The sequence below is a fragment of the Podarcis vaucheri genome (genome assembly GCF_965113315.1).
Source record: "Podarcis vaucheri genome assembly, chromosome: 16".
Taxonomy (NCBI): domain Eukaryota; kingdom Metazoa; phylum Chordata; class Lepidosauria; order Squamata; family Lacertidae; genus Podarcis; species Podarcis vaucheri.
The window spans coordinates 9,380,959-9,406,710 of NC_138754.1; the positions used below are offsets into that span (position 1 = coordinate 9,380,959).

The 25,752-nt window shown below is 47.3% G+C and overlaps 2 protein-coding genes across 2 annotated transcripts in view; one reads left to right on the top strand and one right to left on the bottom strand.

The window, feature by feature from the left end:
- KCNN3 (potassium calcium-activated channel subfamily N member 3) overlaps positions 1-25,752 on the bottom strand; it is a 99,896-nt gene that overhangs the window by 65,903 nt on the left and 8,241 nt on the right. Inside the window, exon 2 of the mRNA XM_082202183.1 lies at positions 14,376-14,471. Coding sequence (XP_082058309.1) covers positions 14,376-14,471 — 96 coding nt within the window. The remainder of the gene's footprint in view (positions 1-14,375; positions 14,472-25,752) is intronic.
- ZBTB7B (zinc finger and BTB domain containing 7B) overlaps positions 1-25,752 on the top strand; it is a 330,604-nt gene that overhangs the window by 52,175 nt on the left and 252,677 nt on the right. The gene's annotated exons all lie outside the window — the stretch shown is intronic.

Genomic DNA, 25,752 nt, shown 5'->3' on the forward strand with positions numbered 1-25,752 from the left:
GCAGTGAGAGATTTTACTTTCTTGGGCTCCATGATCACTGCAGATGGTGACAGCAGTCACGAAATTAAAAGACGCCTGCTCCTTGGGAGAAAGGCAATGGCAAACCTAGACAGCATCTTAAAAAGAAGAGACATCACCTTGCCAACAAAGGTCCGTAATCGTGAACAAAGCACAGATCGTGAAGCTGAGGCTCCAATACTTTGGCCACCTCATGAGAAGAGAAGACTCCCTGGAAAAGACCCTGATGTTAGGAAAGATGGAGGGCACAAGAAGAAGGGGACGACAGAGGATGAGATGGTTGGACAGTGTTCTCAAAGCTACAAACATGAGTCTAACCAAACTGTGGGAGGCAGTGGAAGACAGGAGTGCCTGGCGTGCTCTGGTCCATGCAGTCACGAAGAGTCAGACACGACTAAACGACTAAACAACAACATATAGTTATTCTGCTTCCACATTTGTCCATAAAATGTCTGTAGATGAATAAATCCTATATATACAATTCTTATTGTCTATCCATATATCATTTGCAACTACTATTGGTTACTTTAATTGCATTGTACTTATTGTTGTTATTTTTCCAATCAAGTTATTTGTATGGCACATTATGAGGTTTGTTTCAATTCTACTGGTTTCTCTATTTCACGCATATCTTTCCTATGTACAGCATAATTTTCTTCCATTCTTTTTGAAATGTTTCATCGCCCTGTTGTCGGATTTCCCCCGTTAATTTAGCTATTTCTGCGTATTCCATTACCTTCTGTTGCCAATCTTCCACTTCCTTGGCCCACCTAACTTAGTATTGTCTATACTGACAGGCAGAGGCTCCTCATCATTTCAGGCAGGGGACATTCCCAGACGTCCCTGGGATTGAACCCGGAGCCTTCAACATGAAAGGCAGATCCTCTACCACTGAGCTATACCCATTCTGTAACAATAAAAAGATCTGGAGGTGGGAAAACCCGTTTGCAGGGGGGGAGAAATCAAACGAGCACAGAATGCTAAATGCCGGGGTGTGTGTGTGTGTCAAGAGTGGAAAACCAGGGAGAGGAGGAACAGAGCTGCTGAACAGAACGCAGCAACATTTTGTTGCAAACTTGTAATTACACAACCATTCATTCCCCCCTCCCGGCCTTCCCATATTTCCTCCACCAACTTTCTATGCCAACCCGCAATAATTTCAGGTTGGGGAACACGAGCAGCATCGCAACGCCATGGGTGCTTTTGCAGAGTGCCAGAATTCAATCACGTGTCTGATTCGGAACAAAGCTCTCTTGCCTCGTCTCCCCCAGAGGCCTGACCTTTACCTGAGACACATCAATAACATCTGCATCACCTGGAGCCAAGCAGGGAGGAGCCCCTGGGGAGAAATTCCACCTGCATTTCGGCAACCTCCACACCATCCACCAAAGCCTGGACCAGTCTACAAAGCAGGTTCCTTTTTGGATAGCACAGAGCATTGATGCAATGGCCGTATAAAGACATAAAAAAATATGTATAATCAGTGTTCACACATTATCTACAGCAGACAGAAGCTCAAGTGATCTACGCCAGATCAGCGAGAAGGTCTTCCGACTTCCAAGCGTCTAACCCAGTGTTTCCCAAACTTGGGTCTCCAGCTGTTTTTCGGACTACAATTCCCATCATCCCTGACCACTGGTCTTGCTAGCTAGGGATGATGGGAGTTATAGTCCAAAAACAGCTTGGAACCCATAGAAATAGAAGTTACTTTCTGAAAATACTACTATACAATAAAGGTAGTAGAATGGTTTTTTAATTTAAAAATCCCCCTCGCTCACCAAAAAGCAAATCCGAAAACTTTACAAAGAGGCTCAGGCATGCCTCTTTCTGTGCGGGAGCTAACAACCAGGCACTGTTTTAAAAAACTTGTGTTACAAAGGTATGGCATGTCTACTCAGAAGTCTCTTAATGGGGCCTACTCCCAGGTAAGCAGGTACAGGATGGCAACCTAGGCTTTGGTTGGCATGGGGGGAAACAGGGCTCTTGTGCTGTATAGCAGGCAGAAATTCAACAGGTTAAGTCTCTTCTGGTACAATTATGGGAAGGCACGTCAGGATCCTCCTGTTTAATGCCTTGTTGGTTTTGCTGTGTATTTTCCTTGTACAGTGGTACCTCAGGTTAAGTACTTAATTCATTCCAGAAGTCCGTACTTAACCTGAAACTGTTCTTAACCTGAAGCACCACTTTAGCTAATGGGGTCTCCTGCTGCCGCCGCACTGCCAGAGCACGATTTCTGTTCTCATCCTGAAGCAAAGTTCTTAACCTGAAGCACTATTTCTGTGTTAGCGGAGTCTGTAACCTGAAGCGTATGTAACCTGAGGTACCACTGTATTCCTTTTTATTCCATTAAGACGGTTAAAGAATTTGCCAGCCAGCATTGAGTTATGCCTTTTCATTTGTGGCTATGCATATGAATTTGCCAGCCAGCATTGAGTTATGCCTTTTCATTTGTGGCTATGCATAATTCCAAATGATTCCTGGGTTCAGGGGGAAAAAATGTTTTCTAACCTACAGCAGCAGCACACCAGTGACAGGTGATATAACAACCAAGATGGAACAGTGCTGAGAAAAGAAGAAAGGGTTTCAAACATGTTCATTTATGAACAACAACAACAAATGAATAGATTATCTCCCCCCAACAACTTTACGTTCCTCTGCTCTTTTCTGTTCTTTCGGTGGAAAGACAGGCATTTTGCATTAGAGTTTCACCCCCGGCCTCATCTAGAAGGGCTCTTCTTATCTTTGTATGTTCTGTGACTGCCTGCAGTTCTTCTCCCAGCATCCACTATTCAGAGGTAGACTGCCTCTGAATGGGAAGGCTCCATTCAGAATTCACTCTAGAATTCACCCCTGCAAGATAAATAATGGCGAACCAGTTGGATAGCTTTGGAGAAGATGACATGAGTTTATGGAAGAAGAGACTATGTTCTCCCTCAGCATGCCTCTGAATACCAGCAGCTGGGAATTGAAGGGAGAGTTGCTGTTGCACTTGGATCTTGTCCGTTGTCGTTCTTGTTGATGATATTGATGTTGTTGATGATGTCCCAGGGCAGGTGACAACAATTAGATGGCTATTACATAGCTCAGAAAAAGGACAACAAAATGATCAAGGGCGTGAAACAGCTCCCCTAGGAGGAAAGATTGCAGCACTTGGAATCTACTAGTTTTAGATAGAAAATCTGAGAGAGAGATGACACAAAAGCAATTTATGCTAATATGCATGGCGTCGAGAAAGGGGGTGGGTTTTCTCCCTCTCTCATAACCCTAGAACATGGGAAAATTCCTTCCAGTAGCACCTTAGAGACCAATTAAGTTTGTTATTGGTATGAGCTTTCGTGTGCATGCGCACTTCTTCAGATACAGCTCATACGGTACCAATAACAAACGTAGCTGGTCTCTAAGGCGGGATGCGGGTGGCGCTGTGGGTTAAACCACGGAGCCTAGGACTTGCCGATCAGAAGGTTGGCGGTTTGAATCCCCGCAACGGGGTGAGCTCCCATTGCTTGGTTCCTGCTCCTGCCAACCTAGCAGTTCGAAAGCACAAAGTGCTTGTAGATAAATAGGTACCACTCCGGCAGGAAGGTAAACGGCATTTCCATGCGCTGCTCTGGTTCGCCAGAAGCGGCTTAGTCATGCTGGCCACATAACCCGGAAGCTGTACGCCGGCTCCCTCGGCCAATAAAGCGAGATGAGCACCACAACCCCAGAGTCGGTCACGACTGGACCTAATGGTCAGGGGTCCCTTTACCTTTACCTTTAAGTTTGTTATTGGTATGAGCTACTAGAAGGAATTTTTTTTATTTTTTTTCGACTACAGCAGACCAACACGGCTACCTACCCGTAACTAGAACATGGGGACATCCAATGAACGTTGGAAGATTCAGGACAGATCAAAGGAAGTCCTTCTTCACACAAGGCATAGTTGAACTATGGAACTCCCCGCCACAAGAGGCAGGGATGGCCACCAACTTGGACGGCTTTAAAAGGGAACTAACTAGGCAAATACGCAGAGAAGGCTATTAATACCTGCTAGCCACAATGGCTAGGATCTCCCTACGTTCTCCCTCCACAGTCAGAGGCAGTAATGTTTCTGAATCCCAGCTGCTGGGAAACACGGATGGGGTGAGCAGCTCCTGAACCCGGGTCCTGCTTGTGGCATCAAGGTGGCCATTGGGAGAACAGGATACTGCACAAGATAGGCCTTTGATGGTCAAACTTTGACCTGATCCTTCTGGGCCATGGGTAGGCAAACTAAGGCCCGGGGGCCGGATCCGGCCCAATCGCCTTCTAAATCCGGCCCGTGGACGGTCTGGGAATCAGCATGTTTTTACATGAGTAGAATGTGTCCTTTTATTTAAAATGCATCTCTGGGTTATTTGTGGGGCATAGGAATTCATTCATTTATATATATTTTTTTCAAAATGTAGTCCGGCCCTCCACACAGTCTGAGGGGCAGTGGACCGGCCCCCTGCTGAAAATGTTTGCTGCCCCCTGTTCTGGACTCCTCTTCTGAAATGCATCCCTGCATTTGCAGCAGAGCATTCTGCGCCGCAATCTCCGGGCATCTTTTTTCTTAAAAGGAGGAGGAAATTGCCAACAAGGCAAATTCTCCTCCTTTTTTCCTGGCTCCCGCCAGTATCAAAAACGCCGTGTCTTGGGTTACGGGGGGCCTGAGAAAAACCGGGAAGAGAAGCTGAGCCTAGCAGAGCGGAAGAAAGCAGATGTTTTGCACAGGGCGAGGAGGTGGGATTAGCACCCTCCGCAGCTGCCGGGTTCATGCTTAGTTACACGAAGCCGATTTCTCTCTGTGTACTCAGGGTGAAAGGGCAGCTGGGAGCGGCTGTGTATTGTCACAGCAGCAGCAGGAGGCCATCTGTGCAATAGCGTGCAAGCCATCCCAGCTTCAGGCTGGATCATAGGCTCCTAGATGCAGCTGTGTCGTACACCCTCTGAACCACTCGCAGAATCGTAGAGTTGGAAGGGGCCACGAGGGTCATCTAGTCTAACCCCAGGCCATGCAGGAATCTTTTTTGTCCAACGTCGGGCTCGAACCCCTGACCCTGAAATTAAGAGTCCCATGCTCTTACTGATTGAGCTGTTCCAGGGATTTAAAGTCTCCTACACAACTTCAAGGAAAACTGACCTAACTTGAAAGTAATCAGAGGACAAGCAATATATAGCCTGGAGAAGAGGAGGTTAAGGGGTGATATGATAGCCATGTTCAAATATATAAAAGGATGTCACATAGAGGAGGGAGAAAGGTTGTTTTCTGCTGCTCCAGAGAAGCGGACACGGAGCAATGGATCCAAACTACAAGAAAGAAGATTCCACCTAAACATTAGGAAGAACTTCCTGACAGTAAGAGCTGTTCGACAGTGGAATTTGCTGCCAAGGAGTGTGGTGGAGTCTCCTACTTTGGAGGTCTTTAAGCAGAGGCTTGACAACCATATGTCAGGAGTGCTCTGATGGTGTTTCCTGCTTGGCAGGGGGTTGGACTCGATGGCCCTTGTGGTCTCTTCCAACTCTATGATTCTATACCATATTTTTCCATCTATAAGATGCCCCCATGTATAAGATGCCCCCTTATTTTTGGAGACTCGGATTTAAGAAAATGGGAGGAGATGGCCCAGAGTATGAGATGCCCCCTAATTGTTTACATTATTTTTTTAGGGGGGAAACCTTGTCTTATACACAGAAAAATACGGTATACAGTGGTACCTCAAGTTACATACGCTTCAGGTTACAGACTCTGCTAACCGAGAAATATTACCTCGGGTTAAGAACTTTGCTTCAGGATGAGAACAGAAATCGTGCTCCGGCGGCACGGCAGCAGCAGGAGGCCCCATTAGCTAAAGTGGTGCTTCAGGTTAAGAACAGTTTCAGGTTAAGAACAGACCTCCAGAACGAATTAAGTTCTTAACCCGAGGTACCACTGTATATTACTTTGCCGGACAGTGTTAGGATTTTTATCACTTTCGTTAATGTTAAAACTAATCATTTATCTCCTTCACAATATATTAGGGTTTGCTCTTTTGACAGATTTTATGTATTTTGGTATGTGTTATTCCAAAACTGCTGTTTCTTATACCTCACCACCCACGCCTAGAGCACAGCCGACTTCCCATCCCTGCAGGTAAATCGCCCACGGGGGTCCATCAAAGGAACATGGTTTTATGAGTCGCCCTGACAGCTCATTCAATAATCAAGGCAGCCCCATTCACAGCAGTGCTAAACAAAGCTGTCCCCATGCTACGATTGCATGACATACCCTTTTGAGAATGAGGGCTGCATTCCCTCTTGGGCGGCCTTCCGGGGGCCTAGAGGCATATGACAGTGGTGGGCGGAGCCAGAGGCAAAAAGTGGGCGGAGCAACTAATGCAGGGAGAGTCCTGAGGGTCAGACAAGGAGGTCTCAATGTCCATATTTGGCCCCAGGGTGGAGGCTCCCCACCCCTGATTTCCAGATCCTTTAAGCCGAGGGGACAGGGGACTGCCCCACTGAGACTTTCTGTACACAGATCTATGGTATATACAGTGGTACCTTGCTTCTCAAACTTAATCCGTTCTGGAGGTCTGTTCCAAAACCAAACTTTCCAAAACCAAGGCGCGCTTTCCCATAGAAAATAATGCAAAATGGATTAATCCGTTCCAGACTTTAAAAACAACCCCTAAAACAGAAATTTAACATGAATTTTACTACCTCTGTTGCTGCTCTGTTAATGGTTCTCTTGGCTTTGCAGCTTTTATCCATTTCTTCACTCACACAATCAATCAATCAGTAGCTGAACTGGGTTCTACACAGTCCCAAAAACAAATTAACCAAAAAAGCCGCAAAAACAAAAGCACCAAATATAAGCTCCAAATATCTAATCGGAAACGGGGGACTCAAATCAGAAATGGAACACTCAAACAGGAAGAGGAACGCGCTAATCGGAAGCAGAATACTAAAAACGGGGCAGGTTTAGCGTCCAAAAAAAAAGTTCGCAAACCAGAACTGTCACTTCTGGGTTTGCTGCGTTCGGGTTCCAAGTTGTTCGAGAACTAAGCTGTTTGGAAACCAAGGTACCACTGTAGAGAGAGAGAGAGAAAGACCACCCTAAGTGTCAGAAGCGAGCCAGCAATAAACCGCATGGAGTAAGTGAAGACAACTCTTTATTAGAAGAAACAAGGTCAGCTGAGGACGGCCTGGCCTAATGAGCACAGCAATTTTTCTCGGTAGGTCTTGCCCCTACGATGCAGTTGTGGAGGCTGAAGATCCGCTCCCCCCTTCCCACAGCTGCCTCAATCTACTCCTTCCCCGGTCCTTCACAAGCAATCTGAGACTATGCCGGCACACCTGCCTTTGCTCCTCCCACTTCACACCTCCCCTGTTCCTGGGAGACGGGGCGAGGGAGGAGACACCCATGTTTCTTCACCAGCCAGACTCATATCCGCCTCTTGGCCTCCCTGCTCACTAAACCCTGTTACCGCTTCAGCTTCGGGCAACACCTCCTCCCTGTCTTCTCCCTCTGACCACCTATCGTCGTCCCTGTTATGTACTGAAGTTCTCACCCTGGGCCAGCAGGGGGATACTGTAGATAGTTATGCAAATGAAGGATCGAAAGTGACGTTCAGTGATTGGATAGTTTGTATGCAAATGAAGGATCGAACGTGACGTTCAGTGATTGGATAGTTTTAGAAAGTTGCTACAGTTACGTTGTTCTGGAGCTCTATATAAGCAGGCTGACTGAGCTCCTCAGTTCAGTTCTGTTCTGGCCTGTGAATAAACAAGAGCTGTTTGAAGAATCGCTGTGTCGTCTGATATGTTCGCCCACAACTTAACAGTCCCACCACCCATCCCCAAGCTCTAAGTCTTCTTCCTTTGGGGGTTCCCCAACTGGAGCATCCCACCTCTCCTCTGCATCCAGCCAGTCCATGGCGTCGAGGGTTAACTCGCTCCCACCCCTACAGCCTTCCACTTCTCCATTAGGTCTTAGGACCGCTGACAGCTGCCTGACAACGGACAAATGTGCCCCCAATTCCCTCCCTCCACCGACACGGGAGCAGACTCGCTCCAAATTGATACGGACAGCGCACTCCCAAACAGAACACGTCCCTCTAAAGGGAGCTGCAATCCGTTAACAGGCGTCAGACGAGCCCTGAGGGAGAGCTGGTGGCGGCACTGAAACAGGAGAGGCAGCCAGGATGCCCTTATTGGAAAAACAGATTTAGAAGGGCACAAGAGCAACTGGTATTCATTCAGAATCATTGCTGCCTCCGGCCATGCAAGCAGAACACAGCCACTGTCATGGTTGGAAGCAGAGGAATGCTGGGAGGATCGAGACGGGAAACCACCAACGGGAGAACCCAGCGCCATCCCAAGACAGACTCCAAAATGGCACCAGGAAAGAAGGGGGCGAGGGAAGATCTACGGCAGGAACGAGGAGGAGAAGAAAGATAGGCATCAGAATCTGTTGTCCCTGCGGATCCTGCTTCCAGTTGCCTCCCTCTGCCTTATGGGTGGGCTGGTCCCAATTAGGATGAAATCCCACATCTTAGAGATGTTTAGGGAAGCTTTTAATGTTTGATGGGCGGGGTATTATTATTATTATTATTATTATTATTATTATTATTATTATTTGATGGTTCTGGAGACCCCATAATTGCAAAATGCAGGCTTTATACCAGATGAGTAACTCCACATCCGGAAATATCCAATTTCTTTCTTTCTTTCTTTCTTTCTTTCTTTCTTTCTTTAGGATGGTTCTAGACCTCAAGATAGGTGTTTTAAAAATAACATGGGCCAAAAGTTGAAATTTCAGAAGCGAGAGCCCCAAGAGAAGTAAAATAATGTATGCCAATGGGCACATGCAAATTTGGATCTATTTATTTATCAAGGGAGCTTTTACTAGATATACAAATTTGGGTTGGGTGGGTGTGCTTAATTTATTTAAAACGTTATATGCTACCTTTCCCAGATTCGTTGGCTTATGTAAAAATGCATTCTAAAAATAAAGCAATCAGCAAGACAAGCACACAGAAAACTCAGCAATGACAACAGCAAAAAGGAGTTCAGCGGACAAAATATCATTAACTCCGAGAAGCCCGAAAGACGTAGGCAAGTGTGCAGGCTCATCACAAACAAATCTCTCAAACACAATTTATTTTTAGTGTCTGACGGGCAGAAACTCAAAATCTGAAGCTTCTCTTGGTATAGAGCAGCAGCGCTCTGAGTTGCTACCTTTGCTGAATGCCTACCTGCCACAAAGCAGTTGTGTAAGTACAGAAACAGCAGGCCACAACTCTGTTGGAGGGCATGATGAGCCCTCCCTCTCCTTCCAGCCTTGGAGCTGTAAGAAAGGCGGTTGCCTTTGGACATCACAACAAACCATGGTTTTATCAAAATGAGAGCAAGCCCAATTTCCACCCTGGGCCCTTACTCTTCGCCACCTCACTGCTGGCCTGACCAGGAAAAGCTTCAAGGTTTCTTCTTCCAGTTTTGATTAACTACAGTGTGTGTTGTCACCCGAAGCAAAAAAAAAAAAAAAACACCCTGTGGTTTGTCTGAAACAAGCCAACTTCAAACCACAGTTTACAAAGTCAGCTTGTTTCAAACAAACCATAGTTAAGATTGCACCCACACCCTAAACTGTGATTAAACTGTTCAAAAATGGAGGTGAAAAGGGGGTGGTGCATGCACAAGCCCAGCAGAAGCTAGGTTCAACCCCAAAATGACAAACCACAGTTTACCATGACATCATAATGCAGCCAATTTCCCCAGTTGCTTGGGATCCACTTGCAGTTCCATTGCAGGATCAGTCCCCCAAAACTACCTCCCCGGCCCCAAGCCTAGAGCTGGGGAAAGGGATGGGGGTGGGGGGTTCTGGAGATCACCCCCAACTTTGTGCTTGATATCTGGAGGTGCAGGGGCAAAACATCACCCCTTTTGTAGTGCCATTTTGGCTAAAGGGTATAAATGCTATAAGAGAGGCATAGGCAAACTTGGCCCTCCAGCTGTTTTGGGACTACAACTCCCATCATCCCTAGCTAACAGGACCAGTGGTCAAGGATGATGGGAACTGTAGTCCCAAACATCTGGAGGGCTGGAGTTTGCCTATTCCTGCTATAAATCAACAAAATAACATTGAAATGCACAGAAATAATTGTGATTTGCAATAGGGGAAGTCTCTGTGAGATAGGGGTTGCGATGGGGAGTGTGACTCCAAAAAGGCCAGTTGCCTGCACCCAACAAACACCCAGCCTGGACCCAAAGACCCCCATGAATGCTTCAGACCGAGAATCAGTTCCATAGAATCATAGAATCCTAGAGTTGGAAGAGACCACAAGGGCCATCAAGTCCAACCCCCTGCCAAGCAGGAAACACCATCAGAGCACTCCTGACAAATGGTTGTCAAGCCTCTGCTTAAAGACCTCCAAAGTAGGAGACTCCACCACACTCCTTGGCAGCAAATTCCACTGTCAAACAGCTCTTACTGTCAGGAAGTTCTTCCTAATGTTTAGGTGGAATCTTCTTTCTTGTAGTTTGGATCCATTGCTCCGTGTCCGCTTCTCTGGAGCAGCAGAAAACAACCTTTCTCCCTCCTCTATGTGACATCCTTTTATATATTTGAACATGGCTATCATATCATCCCTTAACCTCCTCTTCTCCAGGCTAAACATGCCCAGCTCCCTTAGCCGTTCCTCATAAGGCATCGTTTCCAGGCCTTTGACCATTTTGGTTGCCCTCCTCTGGACACGTTCCAGTTTGTCAGTGTCCTTCTTGAACTGTGGTGCCCAGAACTGGACACAGTACTCCAGGTGAGGTCTGACCAGAGCAGAATACAGTGGCACTATTACTTCCCTTGATCTAGATGCTATACTCCTGTTGATGCAGCCCAGAATTGCATTGGCTTTTTTAGCTGCCGCGTCACACTGTTGGCTCATGTCAAGTTTGTGGTCAACCAAGACTCCTAGATCCTTTTCACATGTACTGCTCTCAAGCCAGCCATCTGGCAGCGGTTCCCGCTTAACAAGCAAGGAAAACACACACAGCTGAAGGAGTAATTCCTTCTCCCATCACTTTCCTGGCACGCTGCAGAGCTAATAAAATCTGTGGGGTAGGAGGAGATGAGCAATGGGGTCAGGGTGACCCCGGCAATGGTGGATTTCAGAGGGAACCACTGGGTATACTCGTTTGCGGAGGGGAATGGGGTAGGTTTTCTAAGCCAAGGCCAAACAGAATACGGAAAGAAAGAAAAACAGTGTGAACTGTTCTCCAGCTCCTCTTTCATTGCTTTTAAATATTGGCAGCTGGGGGGGGGGTGTAAAGGAGCCAGAGTCGAGTCGTGGCTGGACTAGGAAAGGGTTAGGGAACATCCGGCCTACAGATCTTACTAGGCCCAACACGGCTCCTAATTTGGCCTGTGAGACTGTTTTCTGCAAAAAAATAAAATAAAATAAAAGGCACACTTCCAAAGGAGCATTGTGAAGGTTCAAGAGAGCTCCTGAATGTTGCTTTCAAAGAGGGGCTCGCTGATCAGTGCTGTCAACAAGCCCATCTGAAACTGTGGCGTTGCCTCACTAACAGTGAAGGGCAGGCAAGAAATCTAATAATTAATAATAAAATCCCCTCTTCCACCCAATTATCTTCGTATATACATAAAAGCGTCAGGTATCGCCACACGCTGAAGTTGGACACTCACTTCCATGCCTCTCATCCACTTGGTTTCTGCACCGTTTGAAGGGCACTCTGCACATGTTCAGAGGCCAGACCTAATCCACAAATGTGGGGGTCTAACTTTTTTTTAAAAAAGAGCAGGAGGAGGAAATGCCTCATGGGAAAGATGAGCCTGGCATGAAAGGTTGTGGGTTTAGTTTAGCGCCCATACCACCGCCCCACCAAAAAAACCCCAAATAAACCCAAAGCCTGATTGTGAGCACCCGATTCAAGCCTGCTGGAAGCGGGCAGGAGAACATGCAATCAGCAAAAACAAAAATGCCAGGAAGCCGTGTCAATTGCTCTGGTAACCTTGGCAACCCACAGCTAGACAGTGGCAAGGAGGAGGCCTAGTTGTCACCCATTGGGCTACACCCCCCCCCCAAAAAAGGATGGGATCTCAAGCCATCTGGGTGCATGGAACATTTCCTACTGATCACAAAGCATTTTGGGGAAGGGGAGAAAGGGGACGCTCCCTCTCCCAACGCATCCACACATATTTTTTTTACTTTATATATTTTCACACAGATGCGAAAATCAGCTCTCTAAAGCAGAGCTAGGCAACCTAAGTCCCGGGGGCCGGATGCGGCCCAATCGCCTTCTCAATCCGGCCCCCGGGTGGTCCAGGAATCAGCGTGTTTTTACATGAGTAGAATGTGTCCTTTTATTTAAAATGTATCTCTGGGTTATTTGTGGGGCATAGGAATTTGTTCATTTTGCCCCCCCCCCAAAAAAATGTAGTCCTGCCTACCACATGGTCAGGGACATGGGTGGCGCTGTGGTGGCGCTGTGGCTTGTGGATCAGAAGGTCAGAGGTTCAAATCCCCACGATGGGGTGAGCTCCCGTTGCTCGGTCCCAGCTCCTGCCAACCTAGCAGTTCAAAAGCACCTCAAAGTGCAAGTAGATAAATAGGTACCACTCCGGCGGGAAGGTAAACGGCGTTTCCGTGCACTGCTCTGGTTCACCAGAAGCGGCTTAGTCATGCTGGCCACATGACCCGGATGCTGTACGCCGGCTCCCTCGGCCAGTAAAGCGAGATGAGCTCTGCAACCCCAGAGTCGGTCAAGACTGGACCTAATGGTCAGTGGTCCCTTTACCTTTACCTTTGCCACATGATCTGAGGGACAGTGGACTGGCCCACAGCTGAAAAAGGTTGCTGACCCCTGCTCTAAAGAAACCCCAAAATTTGAGGGAGAGGCAGGGAGGGATCTCGTTTTACTGGCAGGATGGCGTCAATGGGCTGAGACGAGGAGCTGCACAGCAATGCCTAAACCCCAAAGACAATCGTAATCCTCTCTCCACACTTATTGCCCACCCTGAGACCTGCGAGTATAGGGCGGAATATAAATTTAATAAGTAATAATTTCCCCTCCAGGCTGGTGCATGTTGGGGGTTGTCAGGCCTCATTCCAGTCCCCTTCCTTCTATGACTTGGGGTTACTTCAAGTTGTACCCACACAACTCTTCATTTAAAGCAAGGGTGGGCAGTGGCCCTCCAAATGTTGCTGTCCCCAACTCTCATCCGTCAAACCAGAATATTCACCAATATGGTCAATATTCACAGACTACCCCTAGAAGGGACGTGGGTGGCGCTGTGGGTAAAACCTCAGCGCCTAGGACTTGCCGATTGTATGGTCGGTGGTTCGAATCCCTGCAACGGGGTGAGCTCCCGTCGTTTGGTCCCAGCTCCTGCCCACCTAGTGGTTCGAAAGCACCCCCAAGTGCAAGTAGATAAATAGGTACCGCTTTATAGCGGGAAGGTAACGGCGCTTCCGTGCGCTGCGCTGGTGCTGGCTCGCCAGAGCAGCTTCGTCACGCTGGCCACGTGACCCGGAAGTGTCTGCGGACAGCACTGGCTCCTGGCCTCTAGAGTGAGATGAGCGCACAACCCCAGAGTCGGACACGACTGGCCCATACGGGCAGGGGTACCTTTACCCCTAGAAGACCACAGCTTAGCTACCCTGCAGCTTCAAATGTTTCAGCTGCCGTTCCTCAAAAAGGGATTCCAAGGTGGCATACATAGAAGCGCGAATGAAACTCTTCACCGAAGCATAAAGAAGAAATGTTAATAGACTGGTTTGGCGTTTCAAAAGTCTATTCGGGGTTTCTAGTCCTTAAGAAGAGCTGGCGACAGCACCCATTTGTTCTCTAGCTAGGGAAAGCTCTCTGCGGGTGCCCCGGCTGATGTGATTTTGCTGACTGATTTATGCCACTTTTATCACACCCTACAGTGTGTGTATTTCGTTTTAATATGCCTTTCCTTGCGTTCGGGGTCCCTTTAGGCTAAAAAACAGTATATAAATAAACTGCGTTAAATTATAAATAAATAAATACACAAAAGTCATCGCCAGCACGGGTGCCCTCTGGGGGTTTTTGGACTACAAATCCCACCAGGCACTGCCAGCCGGAGAAGACTGCTGTTCTGCTGAAACCTTTCAGCGGTTCTCAACCTTGGGTCCCCAGATGTTGTTGAACTACAACTACCATCATCCCTGAGCTCTGGCATTGCTAGCTAGGGGTGATGGGAGTTGTAGTTCAACATCGTCTGGGGAACTTCAAGCAATTGGTAATACATAATAATAATAATAATAATAATAATAATAATAATAATAATAATAGAGAAATCAATGTAACATCAACTCGTAGGACCGCAGGGGCATTACCTGAACTTCTCGGGTGTGATAGGCAATGATGAGTCCCAGCAAGATGATGGTGGAAAGGCTTATAAGGCATTTGAGTGCCAGTGAGAACATGGAGCCCTGTCAAACCGAGAAGGAAGGGAGAGGTTAGCTGTAAAGTTGAGAGCAACACACACACAATAACCCTTCTCCCTTTCCCAGGGGGTGTGAAGCAGCAGGGTATTTTAGGGTGATGGATAATAGCAATAATAACAGGGTTGCAACCTATATTTGTCCGACTCATGGTACATTCACTGAAATCCACATAACTGAGGCCGCAGTCTGCACCATACATATAAAGAAGAAGAGTTTGGATTTGATATCCCGCTTTATCACTACCCAAAGGAGTCTCAAAGCAGCTAACATTCTCCTTTCCCTTCCTCCCCCACAACAAACACTCTGTGAGGTGAGTGGGGCTGAGAGACTTCAGAGAAGTGTGACTGGCCCAAGGTCACCCAGCAGCTGCATGTGGAGGAGCGGAGACGCGAACCCAGTTCACCAGATTACGAGTCTACAGCTCTTAACCACTACACCACACTGGCTCCACTTTAAACATAGAATCATAGAACTGTAGAATTGGAAGAGACCCCATGGATCATATTATTATTATTATTATTATTATTATTATTATTATTATTATTATTTATTATTTATACTCTGCCCATCTGGATGGGTTTCCCCAGCCACTCTAGGCAGCTCCCAACAGAATATTAAAAACACGACAAAACATCAAACATTAAAAACTTCCCTAAACATAGTTGTTTATTTCCTTCATCCCATCTGGACTATTTATTAACTTGCGCCAGAGTCCTAACCACATCTACTCAGAAGGGAGTCCTACTGAATTCAATGGGGTTTACTCCCGGGTAAGTTGGGTGAGGACTGCAACTTCATTTCTCAGCAACTAAGGACAGCTTGAGCTGGGGAGATGACTTTGAATGATTTTGAAACAGCAGCGGGCAGGGGGGGGGGACTTTACACGCTTCCCCATCCTTGGGTGCTTTAAGGTCAAATAAAAGTGATCCAGTCGTGTCTCCTTGTCTCCCCCTCCAAAAAAAAAAGAAAGAATAAGCCACAAAGAAGTGCAAAGGCATTTCGATTTCTTAACAAGCATTTTGTTCCATCAGTTGCTTTTGCAAGGGGTGCAGTGCCGGCTGTTTCTGGAGGGCAAAATAAAGCTTGGAACGAAAATAATCACCATTTTCATTCATGCCCTCATTTACTGAGCACACATCCCTCACTGATTTTTGTTTTTTAATGGTAATTGCTTCCTCGGTGGCCCCAGTACACTTTCCTGTGCACACACACTCATTAGTTTAGGATATTACTTGGGTAATAACTGTGTCCTTTCCATTTCTCCACCGTGCTTGTATTGGCTGTTGTATGCCGTCCTCCCTGCCCTTACTCCCTCCGGCTTCTTTCATTTTACAGAAAAAGAAATACAGATTTATTCTTTTTCAGGAGGCAAAAGCAGAATAAGCACCTAGCAGCATGTCACTGCTGCTGCTGCTGCTGCTCTCCTTGCCATGAGATGCATTTATGAGGGCTGCACTCGGCATGTGCTCAGGGGCACATCGTTTATTATTTTTATTCATCGAAAAGCAGCTCCCTGTCAAAGCGGAAGAGAGTTGAGAGCCAGGTACAGAATAGCTCTGCTAAATGGGGGTCCTCATCTGCTCAGAGCAAAACCCAGCAGGGTCCTCATGTTGGCAGTGGGTGTGACTAAGAAAGCGGGGTTCACAATGCACCCCACCCCATCCCTCTTTATTGCTTATTCAGCTGTTTCCCAACCCACTGGGCAGTGGTGGGTGTTATGTACTGAAGTTCTCACCCTGGACCAGCAGGGGGGATACTGTAGATAGTTTTCACTCAGGTCCACATATGCAAATAAGGGATTGAAAGTGACGTTCGGTGATTGGATAGTTACAGAAAGTGGTTACTGTTGCGTTGTAGTGGAGCTCTATATAAGCAGGCTGGCTGAACCCTTCAGTTCAGTTCTGTCCTGGCCTGTGAACAAACAAGAGCTGTTTGAAGAATCGCTGTGTCGTCTGATACGTTCACCCACAACTTAACAGTGGGGATCTTAGAAAGGGGGTGGTGAACCTGCGTAATCTCCCTTCCGCCTGCAGAAATTCAACAGGGCTGACAATGGGGAGAGGTGAAACATCCCTGCTGGATTTTTGCAGCTGTTAAAAAGGCACAGGAGCCCCTCAGAGCAAAGGACTGCTGGCAATTTTTAGGAGAGCTTAAAGGAGAGGCCCTCCAGGCAGCGGAGAACCCAAAGCTATTTCTCAGAACGATTTCCTTCTGATCCTCTCCATTACTGTCCATCGATTTCTCTCTCCCTCGTTGAGGAACGGAGGAGTTAGCCCTCCGTTGGAAAGAGCCCCTTCATTTACCAAAAAAGGCATTAAAGCCTCATTATGCTTAGTACCATCCGCAAGGAGCACACACTCCTGCCCTGACCCTCTCGAGGCTTTAGATATTTCTCATCCCAGCCTAGCGCAAAACCCAATTAGTGTCTCTGGATGGATCGAAGCGACCTGAAATTAGCCACTTGCAAATCGCTCGGGGAAAGAGCAAATGGCGGCGGTTACCCCCACACGCACCTGCCCATCGCAAAACTGCTTTCCTCCCAAAATCCACAGGCTGCAATCCAGAACATAGCCAATCCCCACTGAACATAACAGCAGCCTGCTGGGTCAGGGCAACAGCCCATCAATCAAGTCCAGCCTGCTGTTCTCACAGTGGCTGGCCAAACACGCCGGGGGGGGGGGGGAGCCCGCAAGCAAGGCCTGAACCATAGCTGTCAACCGTCCCTTATTTGGCGGGACAGTCCCTTATCCCAGTGCCATGTCTCGCTGTTGTCCCTTATTGATGATGTCCCTTAAATTTCCCGGGTTTCAAAGGAAGCAGCTCCTCTACCTCCCTCCCTGCCGGCCAGGCTCCAACTGCGTTGCTTGGCTGCGTTGCTCACCCAATAAGGAGCCTAAGAACGACTGGGGGGTGGAGCTTGCATGCCTTGTGCTGATCAAATCGGCCGCGTTGCCTGGGGACTCGCCTTTGCTCAGCGCTTCCCAGCGGAGAGTTGACGGAGGTTTTCCTTGCTGCATCCCCTTCGCCGGGTTGCTGTGCTGTGGGAACCACCGCTTGAGGCTTCGTTTGGCTGCTGGCTGGACTTTCTGCCTTTGGCTCGGAGGGGCTCAGAAGTCGAACATACCTGTGCTCTGAAAATCCCTTATTTTGGCTGCTGATCCCTTATTTCCGAGGTTGCTGGCCCCTTATTTTCAAATCTGTGACAGCTATGGCCTGAGCGCACCAGCAACTCCCCCCACCTGCCATTCCCAGCCACTTGTATTCAGGTGCACATTAGCGCTTCCAACAGTGAAGGCAGAACACAGCCATGCCCACCATGATTTTGTACAATCCTCTTTTAAAGACATCAAAGTTGGTTGCCTTCACACTTCTCAGAGCCAATTCCAAATTTTAACCATATGCAGAGAAGTAGTTCCTTTCGCCAGCCCTGAACCTTCCAACATTCCGCTTTATGGGAAACTCCCCTATCCACATCTCCAGCCTTTCTCCTCTTCTCTAATCCATGGGTAGGCAAACTAAGGCCCGGGGGCCAGATCTGGCCCAATCGCCGTCTAAATCTGGCCCGTGGACTGTCTGGGAATCAGCATGTTTTTACGAGAGTAGAATGTGTCCTTTTATTGAAAATGCATCTCTGGGTTATTTGTGGGGCACAGGAATTCGTTCTTCTTTTCTCAAAATACAGTGGTACCTCAGGTTACATACGCTTCAGGTTACAGACTCCGCTAACCCAGAAATAGTACCTCAGGTTAAGAACTTTGCTTCAGGATGAGAACAGAAATCATGCTCCGGCAGCGCGGCGGCAGCAGGAGGCCCCATTAGCTAAAGTGGTGCTTCAGGTTAAGTACAGTTTCAGGTTAAGAACGGACCTGCGGAACGAATTAAGTACTTCACCCGAGGTACCGCTGTATAGTCCAACCCCCACAAGGTCCGAGGGACAGTGGCCCGGCCCCCTGCTGAAAAAGTTTGCTGACCCCTGCTCTAATCCAGGAACTCAGATATGTAAGTTAGGCGCCAAAATGGCTCCTTTAAACCAAGGTTGCAGTCGCCAAAACATAACATCTAGTTGCCATTTGGGGGCAAAACAGCTCTAAAGCCTTATTTTTCAGATAAATGACTGGCTGTGATTGATTCTCAGCTAAGCATCTGGCTAGTTCAAATTTTAACCCTGAGCTAGGTTACGAGCTTTGAGAACTTAAAGAAGAAAAGTCGCTTGACCCAGGGACAGTCCACATATATATTGGCCTATTCCGTCCCCTTTTTCTTAATGGTGACTGCTTGTGATCAGGCTGCACAGAAAAAGCATTTTGGTTCCTGAAATTAATTCCAATTGTGCAGATAAAATATAACTGATAGAATTCTCCATGATCAGGGTGTTAGTAGGTGAAAGCAGTCCAGATCCAATTATCCCCAGGCATTCACCTCAAAATGGCAGAGATGTTAGGCGCCCAGAAATCTTCACTTGTGGTCGAAAGCCAGGTGCAAAATGCACCCGGCGCATGACTAGTTTCGAACACTGAAAGCCCTGATGTTGCTCCATCCCCTTGTTTAACAGGGGTGTCATACAGGTAGCTATGCTGGATGGCAAGGTCTGAGGTAAAATCCTCCTGCCAGAGAAATCAAGGAAGGATTTCATTTTTTTATTATGTTAGCCTGGAATAGATTTGGACTTGCTGGCAGAGAACAGGCAAGGAAGAAGCACAGAAATTGGGATGGAGCGATCTCTCTTAATAGTTTGGCCTTGCTGTGTTATGTATTTGAAGATGAGAGACAAGAAAGAAACCGGGGGGAAATTGATACTCTCTTTGTTAAACGCTACCTGGATCAAATCAAGTAAACATGAGCAATCAGACCATTGGCCACGGCTGCTGTGGTTGATAGGAGCTGGGAGTCTAGCCACATCCATTCAACTCAAGCCAAGTGCCTTACTCATGAAGCTGTGCTGGGATTCAAACTGGCGTCTCCCAAGTCCTACCCCAGCACTCTAACCATGTGGTTCAAAATAAAAAAATTCCTTCCAGTAGCACCTTAAAGACCAGCTAAGTTAGTTCTTGGTATGAGCTTTCATGTGCATGCACACTTCTTCAGATACCTGTTTTAGAGTAGAGAACGCTGATCAGATGTTTGAGCAGCTTCTTAGAGAAAGTGTTGCATAGTTTTCTTGCATATTCAGTGGGATACATGGATTGTAGAGGGTTCTTAATTCTAAGACCCTTGGGTATAATGTCCAGGTTCTTGCATTTAGTAAGAAAGAAGATAAAAAGTCTGTACCTGTGCAAGTTTCTTGGTGAGGTTGATGGACTTCCATTTCATGTGGCTCAATGTGGTGTGCATGCACACGAAAGCTCATACCAAGAACTAACTTAGTTGGTCTTTAAGGTGCTACTGGAAGGAATTTTTTTATTTTGACTATGGCAGACCAACACGGCTACCTATCTGTAACTGGAACCATGTGGTTCAAGAGTGTCAGTCTAGGGTGGAAAAGGGACGCAGTCATATCCACACTCAGCCACAAAGCTCACAAGGTCAGCTTGGGACGGTCGCCATCTCTTGGGCCTAAGGCTGTTGGGGAGAACTAGTCTCTCCCCTTGCCGTTATTCCACACCTTGGGTCTGAGGATGTGAGGGAAACAGGCTTAACCTTTCCCCCCTCCCCGTTTTTGTTTTATGTCTAGTTTCAGACCTTTCACTCAAGCAAGAGGAAGATAGCAACCTCATGAAAATACAACCACTCACATGTAACTATGGAGGTTTGGGGGGGGGGTTGCGTGAAATCTATTTTCACCTGGATTACTTTAAATGTTTCTGGACTACAATTCCCATAATTCCCTGGACATTGTCCACATTGACTGGCGCCCCAGGGGTCCGGTTCTAAGGCAACAAAATACAGTGGTACCTCGGGTTACATACGCTTCAGGTTACACACTCCGCTAAGCCAGAAATAGTGCTTCAGGTTTTGAACAGAAACCTTTGAAACTTTGCTTCAGGATAAGAACAGAAATTGGGTTCCAGCAGCACGGCGGCAGCAGGAGGCCCCATTAGCTAAATGGTCTTCAGGTTAAGAACAGTTTCAGGTTAAGAACGGACCTCCGGAATGAATTAAGTACTTAACCCGAGGTACCACTGTAGCCATAATCTCTCAACCTATCCAACCTTCCAGGGTTGTGGTGAGTTTAAAATGGAGAGGGAGAGAGAACCATGTATGCCGCCTGGAGGTCCCTGGAGGAAAGTGGGATAGAAATGTAATAACAGGCAGTGTGGTGCAGTGGTTAGGTGTCGGACGACGAACTGGAAGACCAGGGTTCAAATCGCCACTCGGCCATGAAGCTCATTGAGGTCAGGGCCTCTTGGCCTATCCTACCTCAGCGGGTTGTTGTGCGGATGAACAGAGGAGGGGGAGAGTCATGAAAGCCACCTTGAGCTCTGTACGGGGGGGAAAAGGTGGGATATGCATGCAATTAATAATCAGCTTGAAGCCGCTCCTCTGCATTCAGCCCCCCTCCAGAAAGAAAAACTCTGTTTCTCCCACCCTACAAAATAAAAAGGCATACCCAGTTGGGAGACCATGGGGGCTCAGAGCAGAACAGCGAGAGGGAGGAACTGGAAAAGGTTTCGGCACAAAATGTTGCCCATTTCAAAGAAGAAGACTACGACTGCAACATGCAGATTTCTAAGGATAAAGGCAAGCTGATTGGCATCCCTGCAGGGGCACTGCTGGCAAGGCGCCACCGGAGCCCAGCCCTGGTGGAAGGGAATTCTCTGCCCGCCTCTGCTCACAGCTGTTAGTTCCCCTCTTCCCCAGCCGCCCACGCAAAGGGTGCCCCTTGCCAACTCAGCTCCAATTTCCTGAACACAATAGGATTGGCCGGGGAAGGGCAGGGGGAAGGAACTGGGGCTTTTGGGCTGGGGTGGGGAGAGGCGCGGTTGCGGAGCATTATTTATAGCTCCCAGGAATCTCCAGCTCCACCGCAAAAAGCGTGCCACCCTCTCCTTTGAGCCAAACGGCATGGAATCGAGAGCAGAAAGCTGCCAAGCTGTCCCCTCAACTGTGGATGCTGCCCGCCACCTCCTCTGCCCTGGTCCGGCTGGCACAGCGGGTAACGACAGCCCTGGCAGGGCAGAAAGAGATTGGTCCCATCTGCAGTCTGCATGTGAACCAGCATCATACTGCTTTGAACAGTCATGGCTTCCCCCGCAAAGGATTCTGGGAGACGACATGTGTTAAGGGTGGTTAGAAGACCCCACTTCCCCTCACGGAGCTATAATTCCCAGAGGAGAAGGGACTGTTCCTTAAACCACTCTGGGAACTGTAGCTCTGCAAGGGGAAAGAGAGGAGGCCTCCTAACTCTCAGCACCCTTAACAAACTACAGTTCCCATAATTCCGTGGGGGAAGCCATGACTGGTTACAGCACTCAGTGCTTTAAATGGATAGTGTATGTGACCATTATTACCACCACAGTTGTTTGGCCGGGTCCTGTACAGTGGTACCTCGGGTTAAGTACTTAATTCGTTCCAGAGGTCTGTTCTTAACCTAAAACTGTTCTTAACCTGAAGCACCTCTTTAGCTAATGGGGCCTCCTGCTGCCGCCGCGCCACCAGAGCCCAATTTCTGTTCTTATCCTGAAGCAAAGTTCTTAACCTGAAGCAAAGTTCTTAACCTGAAGCACTATTTCTAGCTTAGTGGAGTCTGTAACCTGAAGCGTATGTAATCCGAGGTATCACTGTACTTGAAATTGCATCTGTTAAGCCATATTCACACCCTTGTTTAAAGCACTATGGCAGTCATAGGCAAACTCGGCTCTCCAGATGTTTTGGAACTACAACTCCCATCATCCCTAGCTAACAGGACCAGTGGTCAGGGATGATGGGAGTTGTAGTCCCAAACATAGCTGTCAACGTTTCCCTTTTTTTAAGGGAAATTCCCTTATTCCGAATAGGATTCCTCGCAAGAAAAGGGAAAAGTTGACAGCTATGGTCCCAAAACATCTGGAGGGCCGAGTTTGCCTATGCCTGCACTATGGTATCACAGTCATGGCTTCCCCCCAAAGGATTCTGGGAAGTGTTGTTCGTTAAAGGTGCTGAGAGTTCTTCAGAGGAGGCGTACGTTCCCCTCACAGAGCTACAATTCCCACCGTTCCCTGTGAAGAGGGATCGATTGTTAAACCACTCTGGAAATCAGCTCTGTGAGGGGGAATATGAGTCCCCGACAACTCTCAGCACCCTTAATAAATACGAAGAAATGTGCAGGGACATCCTAAGCGATTTCTGCAAAATGAGAGTAACTGTGGCCACCTTGCATATTTTTTCTGGCACTGAGGAATGCTGCTCCCTATTACTGTTAGACAGCAACAGCATCTGTTTGTGTGTGTAAAAAAAAAAAAATCAATATTGTGTAATCGCCACAATCAGGATCAGCAGGAAAAAACTGATTTCCTGTGGTAAGAATACAGTTGCATGGGGTGGCTGTCTCTCTAATTTTGTGTCACGCTGCAGCCATTTTGCGTTAGGCGTGTCCATTCCCCTAAAAGCAGCTTTTTTTGTGACAGGTGCCCTCAGTGCTCTCACATTCAAAATGTGCCTGTTAACTGAGCTTAACCATTGCATACCACTTCCTTGTTTACCTTGTGGGGGAACATATCAGACGACACAGCGATTCTTCAAACAGCTCTTGTTTATTCACAGGCCAGAACAGAACTGAACTGAAGGGTTCAGCCAGCCTGCTTATATAGAGCTCCTGTACAATGCAACTGTAACAATTTTCTAAAACTTCCAATCACTGAACGTCACTTTCGATCCCTTATTTGCATAACTATCTACAGTATCCCCCTGCTGGCCCAGGGTGCGAACTTCAGTACATAACATAGCCCTCCAGTTTTCTTCTATTGTTTCACCTGTGGTCAAACCTGTAAGACTGTAAGCTCATAGGGGCAGGGCCCTGTCCTCTTGGACTCTGTATAGCACCAGACACACCCAAAATAACAACAATGTGTTCTTATTTTTGTTACAATTTCCAGCATTCCCTGGGAAAAAGAATCAATTGTTAAACCATTCTGGGAACTGTAGGGGGGAACCGCCTAACAACTCTCAGCACCCTTGACAAACTACAACTCCCAGAATTGTTTGGGAGAAGCTATGGTGTATGTTGTGAATGTGGCCTTGATGACAAGCTGGAACATGCGCAGAGAAAGGCGACCAAGATGATCAAGGGTCTAGAAACCAAGCCTTATGAGGAATGGTTGAAGGAGCTGGGTACGTTTAGCCTGGAAAAGAGGAGACTGAGAGGGGTTGGACTAGATGACTCTTGGGGTCCCTTCCAACTCCACAATTTTATGATTCTATGGTGATCTTTAAGCTCTATCAGATTCATTTGAGAAATTTCACATAGTGCCTACGGCCTCTCTCACTGAACAAACAAGATTAACCGTGCAGTCCTCAGTCTACTTAGAAGGAAGCCCCACTGTGTCCAATGGGATTTACTCCCAGGTAAAAAAAACAAAAACAAAGTGAGGATGACAGCTTTCAGGAGTGCTTAAGTTTTTCCTTCCAGGATCTCACCCCTCCTAAAAATTTCACAGTTCCTAGATTTCAGCTCAAGCTCATAACAGGCACAACAGCTAGGCTTCAACCAGACCTTGGGCTGGCAAAATTTATTTACACATCAGCAGGGGAGAGAGAATAAAAGTCAGTTTGGGAAAGGGAAGGAGGAAACCTAGCTCTGACTGTTGCATCTCTGCAGTTTCATCTTGAATATCCAGAACCTCACAGACAGAGCCTGCAGGGCCCAAGGAAAGTAACCCTCCAACACTGGCAGAACAGTTTGATAAAATCTGGTGTGTACAGTGGTACCTCGGGTTACAGGCGCTTCAGGTTACATACGCTTCAGGTTATAGACTCCGCTAACCCAGAAATAGTACCTCGGGTTAAGAACTTTGCTTCAGGATGAGAACAGAAATCGCATGGTGGAGGCGGCAGCGGAAGGCCCCATTAGCTAAAGTGGTATCTCAAGTTAAGAACAGTTTCAGGTTAAGAACGGACCACCAGAACGAATTAAGTTCTTAATCCGAGGTACCACTGTAGTAGCTTTGATTCAGATGACAAACTTGAGCAACTAAACAAGCAAGCAGATACATTTCTGGGTCTGCCTATTTTCATCCTGTGCTTTTTCCATTGTTTCCTCTGTATGAAGTTTTTAAAGATTAACAAATATGTTGATAAAAAGGAAACAAAAATGCACTAATGTTTTTCTAAGTAACAAAGGGAATGGTCAACTCAGTAAATCACATAATCATACAATTGTCGAGTTGGAAGGGACCTCAAGGGTCATCTAGTCCAACCCCCTGAAATGCAGGAATCTCAGCTAATGCAAAGGTCCACAATCTCCCGAGGGATATTCAGTCGGGAATCTCCTTTCTTGTAACCTGAATCCATTTGTTCAGGTCCTGCCCTCCAGAGCAGGAGAAAACAATATTGTTCCATCTTCCATGTGACAGCCCTTGAGATATTTGAAGATGGCTATCCTCTCTTCTCTCAATCTCCTCTTTTTCCAGGCTAAACATGCCCAGCTCCTTCAACCGTTCCTCATAAGGCTTGGTTTCCAGACCCTGGAACTCTGGCAACTTAATCTTTCTAGTTCCTTTTATTTTCATTTCATTTCCTTTTCCTGAAAGCTGCTATTAAAATTCAACTGGGGGGGGGGTGGAAAAAAGCAAAATAAGAAAGTAAGGATCTGCATAAAACAAGTGTGCCCCTGAGGATGCACAGATTACCCTGCACAAGGAAGCAGGGATTTGAGGCTGGGAGCTCACACTGCTTAGCTGACTTGATCTCCATCACCTCCTTAATATATATATTTTAAAAAAGATATCAAGTGCAGCTCTTCCTCAGAGCTGGGAAAAGAGTGAATGCAGAATCAAGATTGGGGGGGGGGGAGAGAGAGAGAGATAGAGAAGGCAAGAGATATATTTAGCTCCCAACTGGCATGAGAAGAAAGAAACGCTTCCCCCAGCCTAACCTTGGGACCTGCTATTGTGTTGCAACAAGGGGCAGACTCCAGATCACACCAACCCCGGAGGTGGCAAAGTGCCATCGTCACACACATTCTTCGTGGGGTTTTGTTTTGTGTGGTTTTTTCCGGGTGGTGGGGGGGGAGAAGAGTGTGAGGGTGTGTGTGATTTTCCTTGGCAAGTCCCCAAAGAGCAGCCCTGCCTCACCGCCAGGCTTCTCAGGCCCTGGAAAGAGTTCCCATGCCAACGTTCCCTTCCCCGCAGAG